The sequence below is a fragment of the Enhydra lutris genome, unplaced genomic scaffold (assembly GCF_002288905.1).
Source record: "Enhydra lutris kenyoni isolate GAN:26980312 unplaced genomic scaffold, ASM228890v2 scaffoldscaffold5, whole genome shotgun sequence".
In the NCBI taxonomy this organism is placed as follows: domain Eukaryota; kingdom Metazoa; phylum Chordata; class Mammalia; order Carnivora; family Mustelidae; genus Enhydra; species Enhydra lutris.
This window is the reverse complement of record NW_019154089.1, coordinates 39,664,904-39,690,737: the sequence shown is the minus strand read 5'-3', so window position 1 is coordinate 39,690,737 and position 25,834 is coordinate 39,664,904. Positions and strand designations below refer to the sequence as shown.

At 35.0% G+C, this 25,834-nt stretch overlaps 1 protein-coding gene across 1 annotated transcript in view; it reads left to right on the top strand.

The window, feature by feature from the left end:
- Nucleotides 1-25,834, top strand: part of LOC111141116 (NADH:ubiquinone oxidoreductase subunit S4) — a 104,359-nt gene that overhangs the window by 34,959 nt on the left and 43,566 nt on the right. Inside the window, exon 2 of the mRNA XM_022493458.1 lies at nt 4,197-4,275. Within this exon, the coding sequence (XP_022349166.1) occupies nt 4,197-4,275 (79 nt within the window). The remainder of the gene's footprint in view (nt 1-4,196; nt 4,276-25,834) is intronic.

Sequence of the window (25,834 nt, the reverse complement as noted above, 5' to 3'; positions counted from 1 at the left end):
CTGCCTTCAGCTTGGGTCATGATCCCAGAGTCCTGGGATCGAGCCCCTGTGTCTAGCTCCCTAATCGGCGGGAGGCCTGCTTCTCCCTCTCCACTCCCACTGTGTGTGTTCCCTCTTTTGCTGTGTCTCTCTCTGTCAAATAACAAATAAAATCTTTAAAAAAAAAAAAACAACTCTTATTTTCTATTTCCAGGATATCTTATTTTCTTATGGGAAACTTGTACCAAAAAACTAAATATAATAAACAGCTTGCTCAGTAATCATCACTGCCCTCATAGTTTATCCTTTGGGCTCAGAATTTAAGTTGACTCTTAAGAAACCTGGAAATGTGAAAAGGCCAATTAAGACAACAGGTGGGTAGACAGAAAGGCAAGTTCATGAGGCAAATAAAATTTCTAATTTCTCAAAAATAGGTACCAAATAGCAAAGTTAAAATTACTACTTATTTACTAGTAATTATATATTCATCATTCCTACACGTATACTTTTTAAGTGTTGTGATACATTGCGCAATAACATAAGATTATTTATATTTTGGCAGTTTTTGCCTTTGGCTCTTGGGAATTTGTGCTATTAGGACCATGGGTTTACAAATATCTATTTGAGTCCCTGTGCTCTCTGCTGACCAGGGGACCCGATGTGGGGCCCGATCCCAGGACACTGGGATCATGACCCAAGCGGAAGGCAGCTGCTTATCTGTCTGAGCCACCCAGGCACCCTGAGTCCCTGTTTTTACTTCTTTTGGGTATATATTGAGAAGTGAAATTGCTGAATCGTGGTAATTCTGTGTTTAATTTTCTTAGGAATTTAGGAAAGCCATACTGCTTTCCATAGTGACTACATGATTTTCATTCCCATCAGCAATGTACTGTGTTCTGGTTCTTTATATCCCACCAACACTTATTTTTTTGAAAACCATCCAAATAGGTATGAAGTGGTATCTTATTGTGGTTTTGATTTACATTTCCCTAATGATTAGTAATGTTGAGCATCTCTTGCTACTGGCTAATTATATATAGATCTTTGGATAAATGTCATTCAAGTCCTTTTCCATCCTTTTCCCAGTTTTATTTTATTTTATTTTTCAAAGATTTTATTTATTTATTTACAGACAGAGATCACAAGTAGGCAGAGAAGCAGGCAGAGAGAGAGGGGGAAGCAGGCTCCCCGCGGAGCAGAGAGCCCAATGCAGGACCTGATCCCAGGACCCTGGGATCATGACATGAGCCGGAGGCAGAGGCCTTAACTCACTTAGCCACCCAGGCGCCCCCTAGGTTTTATTTCTTGTTTAATGTTTTTATACTCTTATATTATTAAAAAACGCTTTATTTACTGCTGCCAATTTACTGATGTAACATTCTTTAAAGGCTAATCAGCAAATAGATATTTGCTATATAATTTACATTTAATCTAAAATTAACCGTAGCTTATATTTTATAGGTCTAATTAATTAAATTTACTATGTTTGTAATTGACTCTAGATCTCTGTTGCTACCTTAACTATTTATAATTGGAGGAAAGTTTTTCCCTACATCTGATTTTTGATTTTTTAAAAAAATAATTGCTGTTTTGGGATGCTTGGATGGCTTAGTCAGGGCTTGGGTCATGATCCCAGGGTCCTGCGATCGGGTCCTGCCTCTGGCTCCTTGTCGAGCAGCGAGCCCAATGCTGGGCTCTATCCCAAGACCCTGGTATCATGACCTGAGCCCAAGGCAGACGCCCAATGACTGAGCCACCCAGGTGCCCCTTTAAAGTTTTTTCTTACAAAATGTTTTAATTGTGATTGTTAGTTCTTTCTGGTAGGATTGTTTTACTTAACATCTTTTGTCACTTTTTTTATTATTCATTTATATACAGTCTGATAAAAATATGAGATGATTTTTTTGTCTGTGTATTTGTTTATAAAAGTTATCTGTTTCCAGAAAGTGATATATAGCTTCATTCTTATGGTTAGTTGGAGATAAATCTAAAATTTTAAAAATACATCCTTATATATGCTTTAAAAAATTTGTTTTAAGTTATGACTAGTATACAGTAAGATTTTATTACACAGTTTAAGAGAAAATTGTTTAAATAAAAATCACTGTGTAATCTGAAGTTACACAGTTCATGGATTATAGAGTTTTAATCTGTGTAGAATAATTTGCAGTTTTGATCTAGCACTTCTCTTCATTAGAGGAACTCTGCAGCTTCATTTTCTTGACATGTAGCTACGTTTTTGAATATTTCCAGTATTTCAAATTTTCCTGAGTTCTCTTATCATTGCCTAATTTTTTTCTTATAATATATGGATTTGGTTAAGAGTATTCAGAATGTTTTTATTGTCATGTTACTGGTCTTAATGATTTCCATAGTAAATAGATTTTTAAGAGAGTTAATGATACTCCTTTAATACAACAACCAACACATGTATTTTAACTATTTGTGTAAATAATTTAAAATAATTTCCATGTAGATGTATTTTGTGTATATGTATTTCTTAGAAGGGTATTCAAAGTAATAAGGAATTAGGGGCGCCTGGGTAGCTCAGTTGTTAAGTGTCTGCCTTTGGCTCAGGTCATGATCCCAGGATCCTGGGATTGAGCCCTGTGTCTGGCCCCTACTCAGGGGAAAGCCTTCTTCTCCCTCTCCCACTCCCCTTGCTTGTGTTCCCTCTCTCTCTCTGTCACTCTCTCTCTCTGTGTCAAATAAATAAAATCTTACAAGTAATAAGGCTTTACATTAATTTTGGGAAATAACTTACAGATTTTTTTCAAAATATATATTCATAAAACAAAAGAGCCTTTGTATTATCGTTATCTTTAAATTACACTATTGGTAGGTAGATTTTCCATAAAGGTGTGTACACCATAGCTGTTGAAAGTTGAACTTTTACATGAAGTTTTTGCATTAGAACTTGGGGCACCTGGGTGACTCAGTTGGTTAAGTGTCTGCCTTTGGCTCAGGTCCTGATCCTAGGGTCCTGGGATTGGTCTCCCTCTGCCCTTTCCCCTAGCTTGTGCTCGCTTTCTCTTTCTCTAATATAAATAAATAAAATCTTTAAAAGAAATAAAGAAGAAAGAACTTAATATTGTATATTCTGTTGGTTTTGAAATTTGAGTCATGATTGTATAAGCTAACTTTCAAAAGAGAAATCTACATAAGATGGCTTAATATTTTGGAAAATGTAAAATGTTAAATTTAATGATCAGCGACAGTATAGTATTGGTTAATATAGAGTACAGTGTATATATGAAGTAAAAAAACCAAAAACCTGTTAGCTTTAAGTAATTTCTTTGGGATGAGGGTCAGACGATGCTAATATAAAGGAGCTAGCTTTGGTGCCCATTTTATTTCTGACTTAATATTTTTGTTTTAACTGTTTAGACTTTCTTCAGCTCTGTGAATGAGATACAGGATTAAACTAATAACATTAGTTAAGATGATCATAGAGGGTACCTGGGTGGCTCAGTCGTTAAGTGTCTGCCTTCAGCTCAGGTCATGATACCAGGGTGCTGGAATTGAATTCCGCCTCAGGCTCCCTGCAGAGCACTCCTACTCCCACTCCTACTCCCACTCCTACTCCCCCTGCTTATGTTCCCTTTCTCTCTCTATCAAATAAATAAATAAAAATCTTTAAAAAAATAAGATGATTATAGAAATCATTTCTATTTAAACTACTTTTGTTTTGAAATTAGAGTGAATTTTGAGCATTGTGTGAAATTAAGAGTGTTAAGTGAAATTAGTGTTTCAAAATTAGAAACTTTGTTAACATTATGTAATTTAGTTCTATGATATTTACTTTCAGCCGTGAAATATATGATTGAGATTTTACTTTTTCTTTCTGATGTGGTCATTTAGGAATCAGCATTCTAGAAGGATTGATATAGCTTTGCATTTTTCATCTTAATGGTGACAAACCAGCTCCTGTACACTGACGGAGTTTGGTACTTGTCGCTGACGGCTTTTCTGTGACAGAGAGCCTATAGACTGACATAAAGTGCAGCCTGTTGTGAGCTCTTAAGTGAGTCTGCCAAAAACTCAGCAGACAGAACTAATTGGGGAGAAAAACGATTTCTGTGCCCTCTTCTCTTTCTTTCTATTCTTTTTTGTTTTATAAGACAGATATTGTTAAAGTAGCTCATTTATGTAAGATTTGTCTGCCTCTCTTTTCTCAGTGCACAGATCATTTTTTAACTTACAGTCTTGCACTGCAGGTCATTAAGCACTTCCACATGGAGACTGGCACAGGACCAAGCTCGAGACAGGCAACTCATAACAGTTGATGAAAAATTGGTAAGAATTTTCTATTATTACTTTGCTATGATTCTGCCTTCAGGGTTCTTTTTGTACAGTATCTTTTCAGAATGGTGTTTTGGGTTCTTCCAGGAGAGGGATTTGAATTTAAATTTCTAGACTGTATATAATAACAAAATATTCATCACAAAAAGATAATTTGTGTTAAGCATTATACACAAATATTAAGTCATATGCAGATATTAACAGATTAAAATTACAAAACCTTCATTTTTGTGGTGTTTATAAGTAGCAATCAGAACATTTTAAATTAATGTATATGAATTGAACATGAATATGAATATAAATATAAATGAATATGTATAGTTTTTTATTTTCTCACTATACTGCTGTTTAATTAAGTTGTAAGACACTTACCAGGTAGTACCTAAACTTAAGTATATTGGGTTTTTATGAAACTAATTATTGTTGTTGTTACTGTATGTGTATATGTGTATGTACACACACATTACATTTCTACGTTATGCATGAGAGATTACAACTAGCAACAAATAAATAATTTTCTGTTAATTAGCAAATAGAATTATGGTACCATCACTTAAAAATTTTTTCTATGTGTGATGTTACTTTAGATGCAACTTATTTATGCTTACATTGTAAAATAGCTTAAATTTTGTAACATCTAAGACTTGTAAAAATATGTAATAGTGTAGGAGTGCTTCCATTTTTTATCTGGTTTATCATTATCAAATGTATGGGTGTGTTTCTTAAATACTCTTCATCCATTTATACATTCTGTTATCTCCCTATTTTGACTGCAAGCATAGTTAAATAATAGGTCACACTTAAAGATATAAACACTGTTTATACCACTAAAGATATAAACAGATATATAAATAGATAAGTAAACAGAGAATGGATAGGTAGTTTGGAAAACTCTGATCTTATGCTTAAGGCTAGTTAGTTTTATCTTTAAACTGCCTCTTAGTTCTGCTTGCTGACACTGCTGTCATCCTCGTTTAGGCTGCTACCATCATCTTTCACCGAGATTGCTGCAGTAGTTTTTCAACTGATCTTTATAGATACTTTAATCTTCCTTTAATTCATTTTCCAAAGGATAAACAGGATAGTCATTTAAACGCTGGTTTTGTCAATTCTTGTGTAAGAACTGTAGGTTTTCTTACTGACCTAAAAGTAAACTTTAAAATCCCTGAATGGTTTTCAAGGTCTTACATGATTAAAGTCCTGCCTTCCTTCCTAGGTTTATCTTGTACCGCTGTGTTTTATACACTGTGCTCTAGCCACACCAAGAGGGGAACTTGCTGTTCCTTTCCCTGCTTCAGGGCATTCACATTCCAGTTTACTCTACCGAGATGCTTTTCACCAATCCCCTAGTTCTTATCCAGGGACCTTCTACCTGCTCTTCAAGTATTAATCAAACACGACTTGCTTAGTCAAGTATAAAAGAAGTGAGATGGTATGTGTGTAAGAGGAGGATGATTTACACATGCCATATGTTCATTAATTAATGAGGGTACTATTTTAATTTTTCCAGTGACCATTTTTAAACCCCAAGAGGTTGCCTTCTTGTTTTAATATTGTGGGGTTCACTCTTCATAAGATTTTCAAGTTCTATAGAGTTTATTAGTAATGGTTCTAAGTTCTCTTCTTTCTAGTTTGAAGAATAAGTGAGGTAGCAGTCTGTTGCTCTAAACAAGATGCTGTGAGTCTTACCAGAGAGGTAAACAGACTGCTTTGAGTTTTGTTTTTTTCTTATTAAATCAGTTGCATACTTTCAATGAATTTTGTTGCCCTGTATAGATTTTTCCCAGCTTTGTTATGTCTTTCTTGAAGTGTATTAGTCAAAATGTCTATTCCAGCTGAAATCAATTCAAGTCTTACTTATAAATTATTCATAGTTACTGAAGTAATATTTAAACAGATAACTGAAACCCATAGGTAATTTTCAAACATGAGTTTTAGCCATTCATTTAGGTTTATATTAAAATGCAAATATTAAATAGTCAAATAGGTAACATAATGTTGATAGGGGTTTCAGGTTTTCTTGTTCCCACACACTACCTACTGGATGAAAGGTTGAGTTGATAGCATAATGACAAGACAATTGGCTGAAGATATTTCCAGAAATATTAAGTAATTGGAGTTGATTATATTTGCATTTTGAACAAGAATTATTCTAAAAATATGTAGTAGCCCCCCTCACCCTTATCCACAGGGGATGCATTCCAAAACCCCCAGTGGATGCCTGAAGGCACAGATAGTACCAAACTCTGTATATGCTATGTTTTATCTATACATACATACCTATGATAAAGTTTAATTTATAAATTAGGCACAGTAAGAGATTAACAATAACAATAATAGAATAATTATAACAGTATACCTTAATAAAAGTTATGTGAATGTGGTCTCTCAAAATTTCTTACTGGACTCTACTCACCCTTCTCGTGATGCTGTGAGATAATAGAATGCCTCCATGATAAGATGAAGTCAGGTGAATGATGAAGGCATTGTGACATAGTGTTAGGCTACTATTGACCTTCAGATAGCTATGTTAGAAGGAGAATCATTAGCTACCAGACCGTGGTTGACTGTGGGTAACTGAAACTACAGAAAGTGAAACCGTGGATAGGGACTGAGATTTGGAAAGATAATTTAATCTTCTGTTCTTTTTTATTAGACTGAACACCTGGCTCTCAAACTTCTGTTTAAAAATTTCCAGTTAACTCGTTCTCATTTCTTTTGAGGCTACTCTTTATATTACTTACCAGCCATAATTATTAGAAAGCTATTTCTTACTGAGAAAAAAAAGTCTTTTCAACAAATGAAGATGGAACAATTGTATATCCAAATGCAAGACAAAACAAAAACCCTTCATCCATACTTTGTACCATATGCAAAAATTAACTCAAAGTTCTAAATGTAAACTCATAGTTGTAAATGTAAAACTAAGAAGTATAAGACTGGTAGAAAAGAATGTAGGATAGACTCTTTGTAATTTTGGGTTAGACATATATTTTATTTTACTATTTTTTTCCCAAGATTTTATTTATTTATTTGAGAGAGAGAGAGAGTGGAGTGAGTGAGAGAGAGTACAAGCTGGGGGAGGAACAGAGAGAGAGGAAGAAGCAGACTCCCCACTAAGCAGGGAGCCCAATGTGGGGCTCGTTTCCAGAATCCTGGGATCATGGCCAGTGCTTAACTAACTGAGCCATCCAGGTGCCCCCTAGACATATATTTTATAGATACAAACCAAAGTACAATCCATTTTTTAAAAAACTATAAAGTTGAGGGGTGCCTGGGTGGCTCAGCTGGTTAACCATCTGACTCTTGATCTCAGCTCAGTTCTTGATATCAGGGTCATGAGTTCAAGACCCACATTGGGCTCCATGCTGGGTGTGGAGCCTACTTTAAAAAAAAAAATTACAAAGTTGGGTTTCCTTACAGTCAGAAATTTCTACTCTTTGAGATTGTTAAGAGAATGAAAAGACAAAGGCACAGATTAGGAGAAAATATTTACAAAACACTTATCCGATAAAGGAGTTGTATCCAGAAAGTCAACAACATTTAAAACTAACTAATATGATTTTAACTCAAATAAAAATGAGCATTTTACTCAGGAAATATTTAGATGGCAAATGAGCATATGAAAAGATGCTCAACATCATTAGTGATTATGGAAATGAATATTAAAACTACACTGAGATAGCACTACACATATATCTGAATGGCTTAAAAAAAAAATTGACCATACCAAGTGCTAGCAAGGATGCAGACCCACTGAAACTCTCGTACAGTGCTGGTGGGAATGCAAAATGACAGCCATTTTGGAATGGAGTGTGGTAGTTTATTATAGAGTTAAATGTATCCTTGCCATATGACCTAACAGTCTCACTTCTCAGTATTTACTCAAGTGAAATGAAGTGAAATGAAATCTTATGTTCACACAAAATCCTGCATGTGCATGTTTTTAACAGCTTTATTCATAATTCCAATAAGTGGAAACACCTCAACTATACTTCAGTACCCCCATACAATAAACTTTTACTCAGCAATTAATAACAAATCTGGATGAATCTCCAGTGCATATATTAAGTAAAAGAAACCAGACTCACAGGCTACCTACTGTGTGATTCCATTTATTTGGCATTCTAGAGCTGGCAAAACTCTAGGAACAGAGAATTGATCCCTGTTGTCAAGGTCAGATGTAGGAAGCAGAATATTCAAAAAAGGGCATTAGGTAATTTGGTGGGGGTGATATAACTCTTCTATATCTTGATTATGTGTTCTTTTTTCAGAGCCTTATTTGGTTTTTGTTTGTTTGTTTTAAGATCTTATTTGTTTACTTGAGTGCTCCTGGGTGGCTCAGTCATTAGGTGCCTGCCTTCGACTCAGGTCATGATCCCAGGGTTCTGGGATCTAGCCCCGTGTTGGGCTCTCTGTTCTGCAGGGAGCCTGCTACTCTTCTCCTACTCCCCTTGCTTGTTTTCCCTCTTTCACTGTGTCTCTCTCTGTCAAATACATAAATAAAATCCTTAAAAAAATTCTTTTTCTTTATTTACTTGAGAGAGAGAGAGCACAGAAGGAGAAGCTGTTCCCTGCTGAGCAGGGAGCCCAATATGAGTCTTGATCCTAGGACCCTGGGAGCATGACCTGAGCCGAAGGCAGACCCTTAACTAACTGAGCCACCCAGGTGCCCTGCTAATCTGCTTCTTTATAACTAATATCCATTGACTCAAGGTTTGCCCTTTTATGTAGGGCATGCCATTTTTTCCCTACATGACAGCCTTCTGTATATTTGAAAACCGCTCTTTGGTCATTCTGACTCGGGGGTTCTCAAAGAATAGTCTGGGCAGGGGCGCCTGGGTGGCTCAGTGGGTTAAGCTTCTGCTTTGGGCTCAGGTCTTGATCTCAGAGTCCTGGGATCAAGGCCCACATCAGGCTCTCTGCTTGGTAGGGAGTCTGCTTCCCCTTCTCTCTCTCTGCCTGCCTCTGCCTACTTGTGCTCTCTCTCTGTCAAATAAATAAATAAAATCTTAAAAAAAAAAAAAAAAAAAAAGAATGGTCTGGGCAGGGTGGAGGTTGAGGGTGGCCCAAGACCCTCATTAAGAGTCCATAAATCAAACTATTTTTAAAATTATACAAAGAAGTGTTGCCATTGACATTTAAGGTACAAAAACAATTTTGGCACATCTGTGCTGCTAGTCATTTTACTCTTCACTTTCTTGCATTCGTGATTTTAAAAAACCCAATTTCACTTAATGTCCTTGATGAATCAGCAAAATTACTAATTTAAAAAATTTCAGTGCTGCGTCACCATCTTTTTATGTCCCATGTAACATAAGAGAAGTCATATACATAAAACACTTTTGCTGCATACTAAAGTACCACAGTTGTCTCAAGCAAAGCACCTGTGTTACTGAGTTGCTGTTGCAAACTGAACTTAACCACATTTTTCATGGAACACCTTTTAAGTGAAAAAAACAGTAACAGATGACAGACAAATGATGGTTATTCAATTTTCAGCGCATGGCAGACATTTTCTCAAAAACTAACTTCAAGGAAGTGTATTGCCAATAGTAAACTGCAAGCTTTCAAGTGAAAATAAGTATTTTTGTAGGTCTTGATTCTAGCACTTAATCAGATTGAGCTTGACATCTTTCTAATACCTAAAGACTGTTTTAATAGGGTTGGTGGTGGTATTAATGACTGTGATTTTTTAAATATTGTGTAATGAAATATGCTAACAATTGGAAGATGTGCATACCTCTATGAAATAGTCTTTTCCATACGACCAGTGTGTGATATAAAATCATGCATGGGTAAAAGTTTCATTTAAAGTGCAAGAAAGAACAATGAACTTAATGTAACTGGGTATGAAAATATTAAGGCTACTAAAACATTGCTCCCTTGGGATACTTGGGTGGCTCAGTGGGTTAAAGCCTCTGCCTTCCACTCAGGTCATGATCCTGGGGTCCTGGGATGGAGCCCCGCATCGGGCTCTCTGCTCAGAGGGGAGCTTGCTTCCTCCTCTCTCTCTCTGCCTGCCTCTCTGCCTACTTGTGATCTCTATCAAATAAATAAGTAAAATCTTTAAAAAAATAAAAATAAAATATTGCTCCCTTTTCTAATTACATATCTGAGGATGGATTTTCTTCATTTATTGAAACCAAGACAACTTAGCCCAACAGTTTGAATTCAGGAACAGATGTTAGAATTCATCTGTCTTTTATTAAGCTAGATATTAGAGATTTTCAAAAATGCAAATCATTGCCACTCTTAGTTTTTGAAAATATAGTTTTTTTTATTATAATGTTATTTATGTAGATATATAATCAGTTTAAGTATATATTCACATTTTTCTCCATTTTAATTTCTTATGGTAAATATCTATAGAATATCTCATATAAATAAAACCTCATTGGGGTCTCAGTAATTTTTAAGCTATATAAAGGAGTCCTGAGGCCAAAGTGTTTGATAATCATTATCCTAAGTCTTCTCTTTTCTGGGTTAAACATCCTCAGGGCTTTGATTCATTACACATGAGTTCCAATTAATTCATCATCTTGATTATTTTCCAGTTTGATTGAATCCCTTTTAAATGTTGTTGCCAGGATTTCTTACGATACTCCAGACTTATGGTGCAGGGTATGGCAGGGATTATTGCCTCTATTCCTTTTAATCTCAGGAGTTCTAGTAACACACCTTAAAATTTAGGTTCTCATACTGCTTTCTTAGTGTGGATTTCAGGGAGAGCTAAAACCTCGGATCCTTTCTTATTTGTACTGTTACCAAGTCATGTTTCAGTTCTTTCATCTTAAATATATGCTGTTTTTATTTTTAACTGTTATTCTTAGATTAGCTCAAACAGCATGTTAATCAAATGAAGCTTAATTTTTTTTTTCTTTTTTTTTTTTTTGCTATCACATCTGACAGGCTGAATTTAATAAAACGTTTTATTCTGGGCATCAGTTGTATATTGACAACATATTTTCTGGTTTCTTTTTAAGACATAGAATGTAGAAGGGGTAAATCTGCCTGGCATTTTCTTTTTTCTTTTTTTTTTTTTTTTAAAGATTTTATCTATCTATTTGACAGACAGAGATCACAAATAGGCAGAGAGGCAGGCAGAGAGGGAGGGAGGAAGCAGGCTCCCTGCTAAGCAGAGAGCCCGATGTGCGGCTTGATCCCAGGACCTGGGATCATGACCCGAGCCGAAGGCAGAGGCTTTAACCCACTGAGCCACCCAGGCGCCCCTGCCTGGCATTTTCTAATGTAAAGAGTAAGTTCCCTAATTTTAGAACTGTATACAGTGTTGACATAACTAGAAAACAAATCTTCAGAGAATAAAATCGTATTTCCTGGATTACTGTTAATAATACTTTTTTTTAGTCAGAGCACATGGTAGATTTCTAATTGGTCAGTCTTTTTTTTTTTTTTTTTAAGATTTTATTTATTTGACAGAAGGAGAGAGATCACAAGTAGGCAAAGAGGCAGGCAGAGGGAGAAGGGGAAGCAGGCTCCCTGCTGAGCAGAGAGCTCCATGCGGGGCTTGATCCCAGGACCCTGAGACCATGACTGAAGGCAGAGACTTAACCCACTGAGCCACCCAGGCGCCCCTCTAATTGGTCAGTCTTAAGAATGTCTTCTCTTGTGCATAAGCTCTCTTTTTCATTTACTAATAAATGAACTAGTAAAATTTTAAATACCGAAAGGAGTAGATGACAGCGTTTTAAAATAATCTTGTCCATTTATGTAGAAGCACAGTGTTTAAAAAAAAAAAAAGCTTTTCGTGGGTTGCACCATTATTATTTCCAAGTATGAGATATTTCCTAAAAATAATAAGTAAAGCTTACAAATGGTTTTTTGGCCCTTAGTTTTTGTTGTAGGAGTTGCTGTGCCATGGAGGTTGGGTGAAAAATGTTCCTGCATCTGTGCTTTATTAAGAGAGTAACTTTTCGGGGCACCTGGGTGGCTCAGTGGGTTAAAGCCTCTGCCTTCGGCTCAGGTCATGATCTCAGGGTCTTGGGATCCAGCCCTGCATTGGACTCTCTGCTCAGCGGGGAGCCTGCTTCCCTCTCACTCTCTGCCTGCCTCTCTGCCTACTTGTGATCTCTGTCTGTCAAATAAATAAATAAACTCTTTAAAAAAAAAAAAAAGTAACTTTTCTTCTTTTATGCCACCTTCCTTCATCTCCTTTCAGTGTATTTGTTGGAAACCCAAGTCCCATGAAGTGTTGTCTTTCTGTATTCACTTGGACTACAAAAAAGAGGTTAAATTTTCAGTACTCTTTAAAGATTTTTTGTAGATGTTCCCCCATAGAACAACCAAAACATACATTAAACCTCCATAGGTACATTTTTGATTTGTTTTGTTTGTTTTTAATCATTTTTATTACCTCTTTAAAATAACACTCCTGTTTGTCACAGTTATATATTAACTATACACAAAAGTAGAAAAATACTCTTATAATATATAAGAATTATTTCAATTTATTAATAAAAAATGTAAAATGAGCTTTAATAACTTGAACATTAGTATATCCTGTAAAATTATGTTGGCTGCCATATTTTCTTCATTTTGCATTTATTTATTCAGTAAACATTTATTGGGCACTTGTGTGTGCTAGGCATATATGTAAATTTGAATGGCTTGTTTTCGTTTAGGTGCTTAGTTACTTTATTTGAAACCTATTACGTACCACCTGTTTTAAATCTTACAAAAAAAGTATTATGGTTATCCATGCATCCTCAACACAAATGCATATGAAAAAGGAAACTTTATTGAGCAGTTTATAATACAGCTCAGGTTGATTGAGGGGGAGGGATGAGTATTGTTTCTAAGCTTTTTCTTGAGAAATTGCAGTATACACTATTAATGTAAGATCCTAATACATATTTTGGACATTTTAAGTAGTCTATATTTATGTCTTTAAAAATAAGGTGTGCATGTAAAATAGAGTCAGTGTTCTGAATGTTACCAATTTGTTATTTTACTACTTGCCGGTTTCTTCCAAAGAGCAGTAACACAGCAGTTAAAGCTTTGTTTCTTGCTGATAATTTGCTGTATATAATTGCTGTTTGATTAAATACATGGTATTAGTAGCTCAGTCAGTCAACTGGGTGATAGTATTGCTGTTTTAGAATGTGAGCAGCAAAAGTTATTTAACAGAATTTTTTTGTCACTTTAATAGGTTTAAAATTTTTTCAATACTTGAACTTGCTCTAAGAAATTTGTGAAAATGAATAATGTTTGCAGGCCTTCAGAAAATGAAACAATCATGTTTGCTACACAAGTATTTGTTTTATGTTGTTTTTGCTTCCTAACATATTAAAAGTTTATAGGTGAAAACTTTCATAAGTCTGCAAACTTGAAATAAAAAGCAGTCATTAAGAAGTGACCAGCACGAAAAGATAAACCTAAGCTAAAGGCTTGGATTTGCTTTGACTGCTTGCTTTTTTGGTGGGGTGGGGGGTCAGTTTTCTTTTGGTGAGATTACTTCTGGTGCATGGCAGCGCTATCTCTGCTAGATTATTGGAAGGACTAGTGTCTGCAATTGGGGTTATACAGCCTTCCAGCATCTCAAGTGTCTGTTTTGTCTGGACTTTCCTCATGCAGCATTCTTGTGCAAAAATTTCAAGGCTTTAGTCTGGAGCACTGGGTCAAAGGATATGTCTCTTTGAAGGGTAGACAGGAGTTTTTATGTTTTATTCACTAAGTAGTATTTCATTTTACATCAAAGAATAGCAGTCTTTGAGAACCTTCCATGGTGGCAGTTTAGCATTTGGGGTTTTTTTCTTTAAGACTTTCACTAAATATGGAATAATGTTTCTTCGTGTTTTTCAGTCTACAGATGCTTATTTATAATCTTGTATTTAGATGAGACTATTAAAATAAAAAGAGAAAAAGCATTGACTAAATGTAAATGTTAGTTTGCAATATAGTTTTATGTTTTAAAAACAACTATAGTTTTTGTTTTTTTTTACAATGTACTTCTCTCTGTGGTTTTATACTACCCATTAGTTACTGAAAAAATTGTTGAATAGCCTTTAAAATTGTAGCAATACTATTGGTTAAAATTCTAAAGAAGTAATGACTGATGATTTTGGAAGTGTAAATTTTATAGTGAAATGGCCATTCTCTAATTGGCCTTTTTTCAGGCACTATTGTATGTGTGTGTGTTTGTCTGTATGTGTGTGTGTGTATGTGTGAGAAAGAGAGAGGGAGAGATGGAGAGAGACAGAGAGGAGGGAGACGGAAGAGATACAGATTTTGGAAAATATCAAAAACTATGAAGTAATGAACAATGTAAAGATTTGGTATGGCTTAGAAGTAAATGTTCTTCCTACACATTTGGGATAGGCTAATCAGTAAATGTATTTTTACCAATAATATTAATCACATAAGTGATTGCTTATATGTTTAGGTTATTAAATTAATGTTCATATCGTATGACACATATACCTAAGCATATGGACTAATACTAAAATAGCTTATTTTTATGTTTATAGATGAAACATGCTCTTAATTTATCTAAATAGAGTAAATTAATCATTTGAAATAGAAGTATTTCTACTCTCATTAATAGCATATTTAAATTTAAAACAACTTCAATTAACTCTTACGTTTAATATTAGAACAAGTCAGATAATATTTTGTATAGTTATTTTAAATAAAATTATGTTAAGTACATAACTTCATTGTCCAATTAAGTTACTTTCACATATTTTCAAGTTATATAAAACTTGTACTTATTAAGTACTTACAGATGAAATAGCTTAATAGTATTTTTTATATGCGGACAGGAACCACTTAATTTAAAATAGAGAATGATCTTTCTATATTAAAATTGTTTAAGGAACAAAAGATCTTTCCTCTACAGTATTCAGCCATCTCTATTATCTGTGATTCTTCAGCAATTAAAGCAGATTTATTTTCCTCTTTGTTCCTACTTGGAATACTTGAACAATGCTGGAGAATTGAACTGACTGGACTGTTTTATCTTTCAAAAGATTTAAAGTTCTATGTACCAATTAGCAAAATACAGTAAAGGTTTAAACTGTTAATAGCCACAACATCTTTAATGCATAGATCTGTAGTACGCTAGGGCTGTATAACAGTTCTCCATTGTATGTCTCTTTTAAGGAGGGTAACTGTGTCAGTTCTTTTCTTGCTTTACTACCTGCTGTGTATGGAAATTGTGTGTAGTACTTGACACTTGCTTTCACAAATTTAAAATTCTTGCATGTATTATGTAGGAGCTTTGGTTCTCAATAAAATAGAATTGATAATATTTTACTTGTTTGGATTTTGATTAAGATACTTTGGTCGTATTTTAGAGATTATACAATTTATATATGAAAATACATTATCTGTTTTTCTTCAATGAATTCAAGGTACATAAGCTATATGTTACCTCCTTGGAAATTGCTTGTCTAATTTTATTCATTTGAATATAATTGAGAGGAATCATCAGTTTTTTATCAGAATATGTAGATACGTGGTATTTTATACTGTGTTTGAATATAGGTGGCTTTTTTGATGGTTGCTTTTTATTAGTAGAAAGAGTATTTTGTTTTTAGAGCTGCTGCTTTTTTAATTGTCTGACTTACCCAGATAATTTAAAAATTCAAGAATTCGTTCAAATATCTGCTTCAAACTTGTTAAAGCCTGATGTTCATCATATTATAGTAAATTCTTAAAGAATGCAGAGGTGAGAGGAAGTGAAAAAAATGGGAGTAACATATTTTGGTGGTAGTTACTTTTTTCTCTTTATTGCATGTATCTTGGGGGATAGAATTAGAGCAAAGGAAGAAGAATGCAGACGTCAGAATTTGAGACTAGCAAACTATTCTGTTTCTGTGTTTAGGCTTTTTAATTTTATATGACTTAGTATGTGCTGATTCTAACTCTTTGAAATACCATTTGCAAGTTTGCAAATATTGTTCATGTTTTACAAGATGAGAAAGTTTAAAAAAGGGTAGTGATATGGAACCCTTACTGTATGCAGTGTACTGTCTTCACAGAACTCCGCTTCTTCATAAGGCTTACTTTTCAAGAGTGTATGAATAGGCTTTTTGTTCCATTCCTGTTTCATGTTTAATACTTCTTTCAGCTTTGAGTATATTGCATATTAGTAATTGAGTGGGTTTTTTAAATTTTAATGCTTGCACTAAAATAGGTTTAAAAAAATGATCTTGGCTTTCTCTAAGCAACACATAGGACATATGTTCGGTTGAGAACTCTAATCTAATTTCAAGAACTGAGGATCTGATTAGTGTACAGATTTGCATCTATTACAGTGATTGCTAAGCATATATTGTTATAATTAAAATCTGTCAATTAAAAAGATTTTTAGACCTAATTGAGTAGTTTGAGATTTAACATCCAAGAAATTAAAATAAGGTTCCTTGTTTAGTAAGCGTCATGATGTATTAAACTTTCAAATATGGCTGATGTGGCCTGTTTTCTTTTTATTTATTTATTTATGTTTTAAATTTTTTTTTTTTTTTTTAAGGGAGGGAAGCAGGGAGAGGGGCAAAGGGAGAGGGGGAAAAAGAGAATCTTAAGTAGGCTATACCTCAAGCACAGAGCCCCAGGTGGGGCTCAATCTCACAACCCTGAGATCATGACTTGAGCCAAAATCAAGAGTCAGGCACTTAACCAGCTGAGCCACGCAGGCACCTCTAGGGATTGGAATTTTCAACTATGACAATTGGTAGTAGTTTGTCAAGATCCTGCAAGGGATTTTTTTTTTTAACTTGTCTCTTATTTATAGCACAAAATCTTACTGTACTTTTTCATTTGTTTATTCCATTTTTTTAACATATATGTATGTTTGTGTGTATATATTTGTGTGTGTGTGTGTGTGTATGGCACCATTATTGAGCACCTATGTATATTATTTAAGCATTTAGCTATAAATATTGAATAACATTGTTGCCCTTAAAGCTTATATTCTCATGTGTAAGCATATGCCAACTTTCTAAATAATTAAAATACTTCCATAGATTAATAAATGATTATATAGAAATGATTATATGAATTATATGAATGATTTTATAGAAAAAAACAAGGTGTTGGGATAGAAAGTAACTGGGGGCATTGGATAGAATAGGAAATTTTTTTTAAAAATATTTTATTTATTTATTTCACAGACAGAGATAGGCAGAGAGGCAGGCAGAGAGAGAGGGACGTAGGCTCCCTGCCGAGCAGAGAGCCTGATGCGGGGCTCGATCCCAGGACCCTGGGATCATGACCTGAGCCAAAGGCAGGGGCTTTAACCCACTGAGCCACCCAGGTGCCCCTAGAATAGGAATTTTTTATAGGGTAATCAAAGCAAGCCACTTTGAGAAGGTGTAATATTTGAATTAAGATCTGAGTGATGAGAAGGAGTTAGCTATGTGAGAATCCAATAAGAACATACCAGGCAGAGGAAGAAGCCCATGCTCCAAAGTGTAAACCAGCTGGTCGTAGTCAAGAGAAGGAAAGCTGTGACATAATGGGAAGGGGGAGATTAAACAAAATGAGGTCAAAGAGGTAGGCAGGGATTGGATCAAGTACAATTTTTAGGTTGGTGGTAAAAAGTTTGAATTTTTGGCTTAATTATAAAGGGAAGCCATTTTAGGGTTTTAAGTAGGAAAGTGATTTGATCTGATTTACTAATCAAAATTTGAGAATTACTTAGCTATTAATGGTTAAAGATCACTTCAAAGAAGCTCAAAGGAATTGGTTCGTTTGTTGCCATTTTTATTCATTCCTATGCCTTTTTTTTGACATTCATGAGATAATTTTTATAGTTTTCATAAAGTCTCCTACATAAAGTTTTCTACAAGTGATTAAATTATTAGCAGACATTTTAAAAAGGATCCTGGTTTTGGTCTTGGCATTTTAGATTTTTTTACATATGGTATAACAATTCAGTGATTCTTCCTATTAGAGAATCTTCTGAATTTGAAATGTTTTTTTGTTAAAGATCATATTGGGACCTGAAATAATAAATTTATCTCCTCTAATTCTCCACTTTCTCTGGCCCTCTCACACTCTCCCTCCCCATAAATGGGGGAAAACACTGGAGGTCTATCATCACTGTGAAGGAAGATAAATTAACTGAGCTGCTGTCCACCAAGTAGGTGCTGACAAGGCCCCAAATACATTTAAGTTTCTGTACCTTGCTTCAGCTGGTGGTGTGGGCCGGTGGTGATGGTTTTTTGTCTTCATCTTAACTTTGACTCTGCTTCTCTCTATCTGCCATTCCTTTCTCCCTCTTTCTCTCTGCTCTTTGAGATTTGTCTCTCTTTCCTGTGTTTGTATAGCCATTTCCCTCTGTCTTTGTGACTCTCTCTTCATTTTTGCTGACTCTGAAGCTGGCAGTCATCTCTCTTTCTGACTGCTTGTGTTTCCTCTTCACCCCTGACAATTTCCCCTTTCAGCAACTGGCTATAAAGAAATATGGCTTTGGACATTATCATTCTTTTCCTTTTTCCACTCTCTTCTATTCTTCTTATTTTTCCTCCCTTCCTGTTCTTCCTTCCACATTTGTTACTTTTGTCCTTTTTCTTCTTACTTCTTCTTTCTTCTTTAAATCAGACCTAGAGAGGAGAGACAGAGGTGACCCTACCCTCTACTAGCTTTTCTTCTCTTGTTGCCTTATTTCCCCCTTTGAGAACGTATAGAACTTTTGAAGATATTTACTAACTGGAAAAAGAAACAGCATGATTTGTACATTATATTATTTGGAATTTTAACCCTAGTAAGAGACTTTGGGACACTGGAAAGACTGTGGACTGATTTACAGATGTAACATTAGATCTTTAAATCCCTTCTTTTAACTGTAAGACATTGAACAAATTATCTAACTTCTTTGTCCTCATCTTATAAAATTAAACACCTTTTCAGATTTGTTTTGGAAGTTAATTGAGAGTATCTACATTAAACAAGAGGAGATATAATATCCTATTTATTTAATCATTCAATAAAAGCTCTTTTCCTCCCTTTTCCCCCCTCTATGTGGAGTCATTTTCGTGAAGAGAGAAGCAAACTAGAATTAACGATTGTTATCTGTAACTGAATCTGAAGTAATTGAGATACTCTGAGTCACATTTCTACTCAGACACCCAGTGCTAGGGGATCTTGGAGCAAAATATTGACCTTGGTTATAATGGTCTTAGGTTAATATATCAGTTGTGTTCATTTGTGTATGTATGTTTGTGTATTTAATAATTTTTGTTGTATAACCTGCCTTTTTCTAACAGCCTATGGCATTTTACTAAATCATCTTTGATATTACTGTCTCATTACATAGTTTCTAACAATTAGTTGTGTAGATATGTTATTACATAATTATCATTTCAATGAGAAATTTCTTTAGTCATTTATAACCTATTTTTTTAAATTTAATTATCATACTTTTATTGAATGTCTCTTATCTGCCTGGGCACACATTCTGGACAATGATGTATGAACAAGTACAGTGTGGGTCAGCTTAATTTTATGATGGAAATTCCTGCAGTTGTTTAAATGCCATTGGGGAAAATATTTAATGCTTCAAAAAATATGCACATTATATTAAGTGAAAGAGCAGGTTATCATATAGTATCTATAGTTGGATCCTGTTTTTATATAAAAAAATAAATAAATATATATAGGGAAAAGCATGCATAGCACAAAGCCTGGAAAGATAGTCACCAAAATGTTGTGAGTGCTGAAAGTTGTTTTTGTTTTTATAATTTTTTATTTTTTTATGAACATATAATGTATTATTAGCCCCAGGTTTACAGACTTCACAGCACTCACCATAACACATACCCTCCCCAATGTCTATAACCCTACCACCCTCCCCCGCTCTCCGAAACCCTCAGTTTGTTTTGTGAGATTAAGAGTCTCTTACGGTTTGTCTCCCTCCCGATCCCATCTTGTTTCATCATTTATTCTTTTCCTACCCCCCAAGCCCCCCATGTTGCATCTCCACTTCCTCATATCAGGGCGATCATATAATAGTGGTCTTTCTCCGATGGACTTATTTCGCTAAGCATAATACCTTCTAGTTCCATCCACATCGTTGCAAATGGCAAGATTTCATTTCTTTTGATGGCTGCATAGTATTCCACTGTATATATATACCACATCTTCTTTATCCATTCATGTGTTGATGGACATCTAGGTTCTTTCCATAGTTTGGCTATTGTGGACATTGCTGCTATAAACATTCGGGTGCACGTGCCCCTTCGGATCACTACGTTTGTATCTTTAAGGTAAATACCCAGTAGTGCGATTGCTGGGTCATAGGGTAGTTCTATTTTAAGCTTTTTGAGGAACCTCCCTGCTGTTTTCCAGAGTGGTCGCACCAGCTTGCATTCCCACCAACAATGTAGGAGGGCTTCCCTTTCTCCGCATCCTCGCCAGCATCTGTCATTTCCTGACTTGTTAATTTTAGCCATTCTGACTGTATAACCTATTTTTGATGGGAATTTTAAATTGTATTACTCCAATGAGGTTTCTGAGGCCTTACTCATTTTATTATACATTATATTCAGTCGTTAAACTGCATGTAACTTAAAAACTTTATTGATTTTAACAGTAAAATATGTACATTGTAGAAATATTAATCTGGAAATGTAAAAGTAAAAGGAAATTAAAATCATATTTAATTTTAGTCTTGGTGATATTACTCCATTTTTATATGAATATTTAAACACCCCAACATCCAACATATTTATATATAACACAAATAATGCTTTATAGTTTGATATCCTATTTTTTTCACTTTATTTGCTTTATATTGTGAATATCTTTAAAATTATTCAAAGGCATAATTGTAAATGGATATATAGCCTCCCATTTTATGGCTATACCATAATAACATCTATTATTACACTTCCCATTATTTCAAATTTTTCACAATTATAAACAATTCGATAACATCTTTATTTTAGGATTGATTCTTTGAGTGGGATTACTAAATCAGAGGGATTAGTATTAATATTACAAATATTTTTTGGTACCTATAATTGATACAGAATACTCCAAAGGTTTTTACTAATTAACTCTATCTAATTTTAGGATTATGCCTCCTCATAGCCTGTGCTATTTTCCTAGCATATGTGGTCCGGTTCTATGGATGCCTTTCAGACTCTGGCACATTGATATAACAGATTCTATCTAATATGTCTAAGAATTAGAAAACAGTAAAAGGACATAATACTTAAGTGCATTGAAAGTACTTCAGAATCCTGAGGATCAACATTATGAAGTTAGCTATCATTGTACTCTCAGTTTCTGGATATGTAGGTTGATGAGATTTCTATCATAAATATATATAAAATGGATAGCAGTTAGTGCTACTGCTATTGTTGTTGTAATACATTTTAACAGAGTTTGTTATATATGAAACATTCTCCTTGTCTTATATGTAAGTCTGTATTCTTTCTCGTTCTTGTTCCAGCACCTTTCCAGAACAATGCAGGGTGATCATCCTTAAAAATGTCTATACTACTTCTCTTTGTCATTTATTTGGTGAACTACATTATTACTGATTTCTAATTTAACTTTGTTGTAGTCAAAAACACACTCTGAATTCAGTTTTGAAATTTCTCAAGACTTTATGCCTCATAATGTGGCCTATCTTGATGAATGTTCCATGTACACTTGGAAAGAATGTTCATTTTCTAGTTTTGGGGTTTGGTATTTTATAAATTTCAGTTGAGTTGGGTTTGGTTTTTTTTTAAGATTGTATTTATTTATTTGACAGAGAGAGAGAGCATAAGCAGGCAGAGTGGCAAGCATAGGGAGAGGAAGAGTCAGACTCCCGCTGAGCAGGGGAGCCCAGTGTGGGGCTCAGAGTCTCAGGCCCGTGGGATCATGACCCAAGCTGAAGGCAGCCACTTAACTGACTGAACCACCCAGGCACCCCTTCATTTGAGTTTTAAATTGGGCTAATAGTGTTCAAATTTTCTTCATCCTTCCTAATTTGTCTATATCTTCTGTCAGTTACTGAGAATAGTGTTAACATTTCAATCTATAATTTGTGTTTATGTTGGTCACTTTTTTGCTTCTCTTAAAGCTCTACTATTAGATCTGTAAACATGGAAGAGCCTTATGTGTGTTTGATGAATTGATGTTTTTATCTGTTATGTAATGTCCTTCTTTTCTTGGTGCTAATCCTTATTCTGGAGCCTGCTTTGATGATATTAACAACACCGCTCCTGTTTTCTTAGTTTTGCATGGTGCATCATATTTTACCCCTTTACTTTTAACCTAATATTTGTGAGCTTATATTTAAAGTTTGTCTCTTGCACATGTCAGGATGCCTGGGTGGCTCAGTTGGTTAAGCGTCTGCCTTGGACTTAGGTCATGATCTTGGAGTCCTGGGACTGAACCCTGCATGGGGCTCCCTGCTCAGTGGGAGTCTGCTTCTCCCTCTACTCCTCCCCACCGTGGGTGCTCTCTCTCAAATAAATAAATAAAATCTTTAAAAGTAAATAAAGTGTGTCACTTGCATATGTATACATTTGGCTCTTGCTTTTATTTTATCTAGCTTGACAATATTTGGCTTTTAATTCTCATGTGATTTCTCTTTTCTTTCTCTTTTTTGGGGGAAGGGACAACTTCACCCATTTCTTTCACTCCAGTCCCCATCTCTGACAATCACCAGTGACAAATTTATTTCATCTTTTCCTATTGGGATGCCTTTTTCATCTTTTTCTTGCCTAATTGCTCTGGCCAGGACTTCCAATACTATGTTGAACAGAAGTGAAAAGAGTGGGCATACTTGTCTTGTTTATGATCTTAAAGGAAAAGCTTTCAGCTTTCCACCATTGAGTATGATGTTAGCTGTGGGCTTGTTACATGGCTTTTATTATGTTGAGATACATTCCTTCCATACTCACTTGTTGAGAGTTTTTTAATGCTTTTTTTGCTTCTATTGAGTTGACCATGTAACTTTATGCTTCATTTTGTTAATGTAGTGTATTTCTGTCAACGTGTAATCTCTGCCTTTTAATTCCCACTGCTATCCCCTCCCCTTCCTTTTTGCCTTCATATTTTAGATTGAATACATTTTTAGAAACCTGTTTGATCTCTTCTATCAGTGTTTTTTTCTGGTGGTTCCTTTAGGGATTACAGTATGCATTATTAAGTTTTTACATTCTGCATGAACTAGTAGTATATCACTTTACATGTAACATAACCTTGAAGCACTGCTTTGTGTTTAGTCCTTTGTATTAATGTTAACATACATCTTATTTCCAAATATGTTACAGGCCTCATTGTAAATTATTAATATTGCTTTAAATAATCAGTTATCTTCAAAGAAACTAAGCAACAAGGGGAAAAATCTTTTATATTTGCCCACTAATTTACCATTTTTGGCATTCTTTGTTCCTCCATATTTTTCCTGGTATCTCTTTCAGTCTGAAGAACTTCATTTTAACACTTCCTATAGTGCAGCTCTATTGGGACAAAATCTCTCAGCACTGTATGTGGAAATGACTTATTTTGCCTCTGCTTTTGAAAGACCTTGCTCAGGCTGCCATAACAAAATACCATAGACTCAGTGGTATATTTAACAGAAATTTATTTTCTGATAGTAACAAATTTATTTTCTCATAGTTCTGGAGGCTAAAAGTTTAAGATCCAAATGCCAGGATGGTTGGTTTCTGATTAGGTCAATTTCCAAAGCTTGTAGATGGCTGCCTTCTCACCTTGTCCTCACAACATGGCAGAGAGGTTTGGCGGGGGGAGAGAGAAAAAGAGAATGAGAGTGAATGTGAGCATGTGGGTGGGCGTGAGCAAACAAGTGCTCAGGTTTCTCTTCTTTTATAGGTACTAATCTCATTATAAGGACTGACATCATAACTCATCTAACCCAGATTACTTCCCAAAGGCTCATCATGTCTCCAAATACCATCATATTTGGGGTTAAGCCTTTAATACATAATTTATGGGGCAAGGGGACACTGATTGTTAGAGACATTCTGTCCATAACAACCTTCTCATTGGATATAGGTTGAAGGTTTTTATTCTTCTAGGTTGAAGGTTTTTATTTTAACACTTTAAATATGCCATTCCATTTTCTTTTTTTTTTTTAATTGTGGTATATATATATAACATTTTAGCCATTTTTAAGTATACAATTCAGTGGCCTTAAGCTCATTTAAAATGTTATGCAGCCGGGGTGCCTGGGTGGCTCAGTGGGTTAGGTCTCTGCCTTCAATTCAGGTCGTGATCTCAGGGTCCCGGGATCGAGCCCTGCATTGAGCTCTCTGCTCTGCAGGGAGCCTGCTTCCCCCTCTCTGCCTGCCTCTATTTCTACTTGTGATCTCCCTCTCTCTCTGTCAAAAAAAAAAAGTTGTACAGCCATCACCAGTATCTATTACCAGAACTTTTTCATGATCCCAAACAGAAACTCTGAACCCATTAAATAATAACTCTCCATGACGCACTTCCCCATGTCGCTGGTAACCTTTATTATACTATCTGTCTCTATATCATTGGCTCCTCTTACAAATATAATCACACAATATTTGTCAAAGGGGAGAAAGACCTGTGGGGAGCGGGAGAGGGATGCTGGGTCTCATACTCTGGAAGGTACCCGAAGTCCCCTTTGTGCTTTGGTGTTCTCCCTTCACTGTTAATAAACTTTGTAGTAAACTGGTCTTGGTACTCTCGTTGAAAATTAGTTGACCATATATGCAACTTTTTATTTTGGAGCTGTCTGTTCTCTTTCATTGCCTTGTATCTGCTCTTATACCAGTACCACACTATTTCAAATACTATAGCTTTGTAATAGGATTTTTTTTTTTTTTTAAGATTTTTATTTGACAGAGACAGTGAGGGAGAGAATATAAGCAGGGGGAGTGAGAGAGGGAAAAGTAGGCCCCCGAGGAGCAGGGAGCCCATTATGGGGCTAGATCCTAGGACCCTAGAATCATGACCCACGCCAAAGGCAGATGCTTAATGGCTGAGCCACCCAGGTACACCTGTAATAAGTTTTGAAATCAAAATGTTTTCATCCTCCAACTTGTTCTTTTATTTCAAAGTTGTTTTGAAGCAGAAATTCCATATGAATTTGGTGATGAATTTTTCTGTTTCTGCAGAAAACATCACTGAGATTTTGATAAGAGTTTGCATTGGATCTGTAGACTGATTTGGGTAATGCTGTCATCTTAATAAGACTTCCAATCCATGAATATGACATGTCTTCCCATTTATTTTTGTCTTCTTTAATTTCTTTAAGCAGTTTTTTGTAGTTTTCTGTGTACATGTCTTTCACCTTCTTGGTTAAGTTTATTCCCAGGTATTTTATTCTTTTTGATACTATTGTAAATGGAATTGTTTTCTTAATTTTCTTTTCATATTGTTTATTAGTAGCATTTAGAAACACAATAGGCTTTGTGTATGTTTTCTTAATCCTACCACTTTGCTGAACTTATATGTTAGCTGTAACAGGTTTTGTGGGTGTATATGGAGTCCTATAAATATGTGAACAGAAATAATTTTACTTCATTTCTAATTTAGATACCTTTTATCTTTTTTTTTTTTTTGAAGATTTTATTTATTTATTTGACAGAGAGAGAGA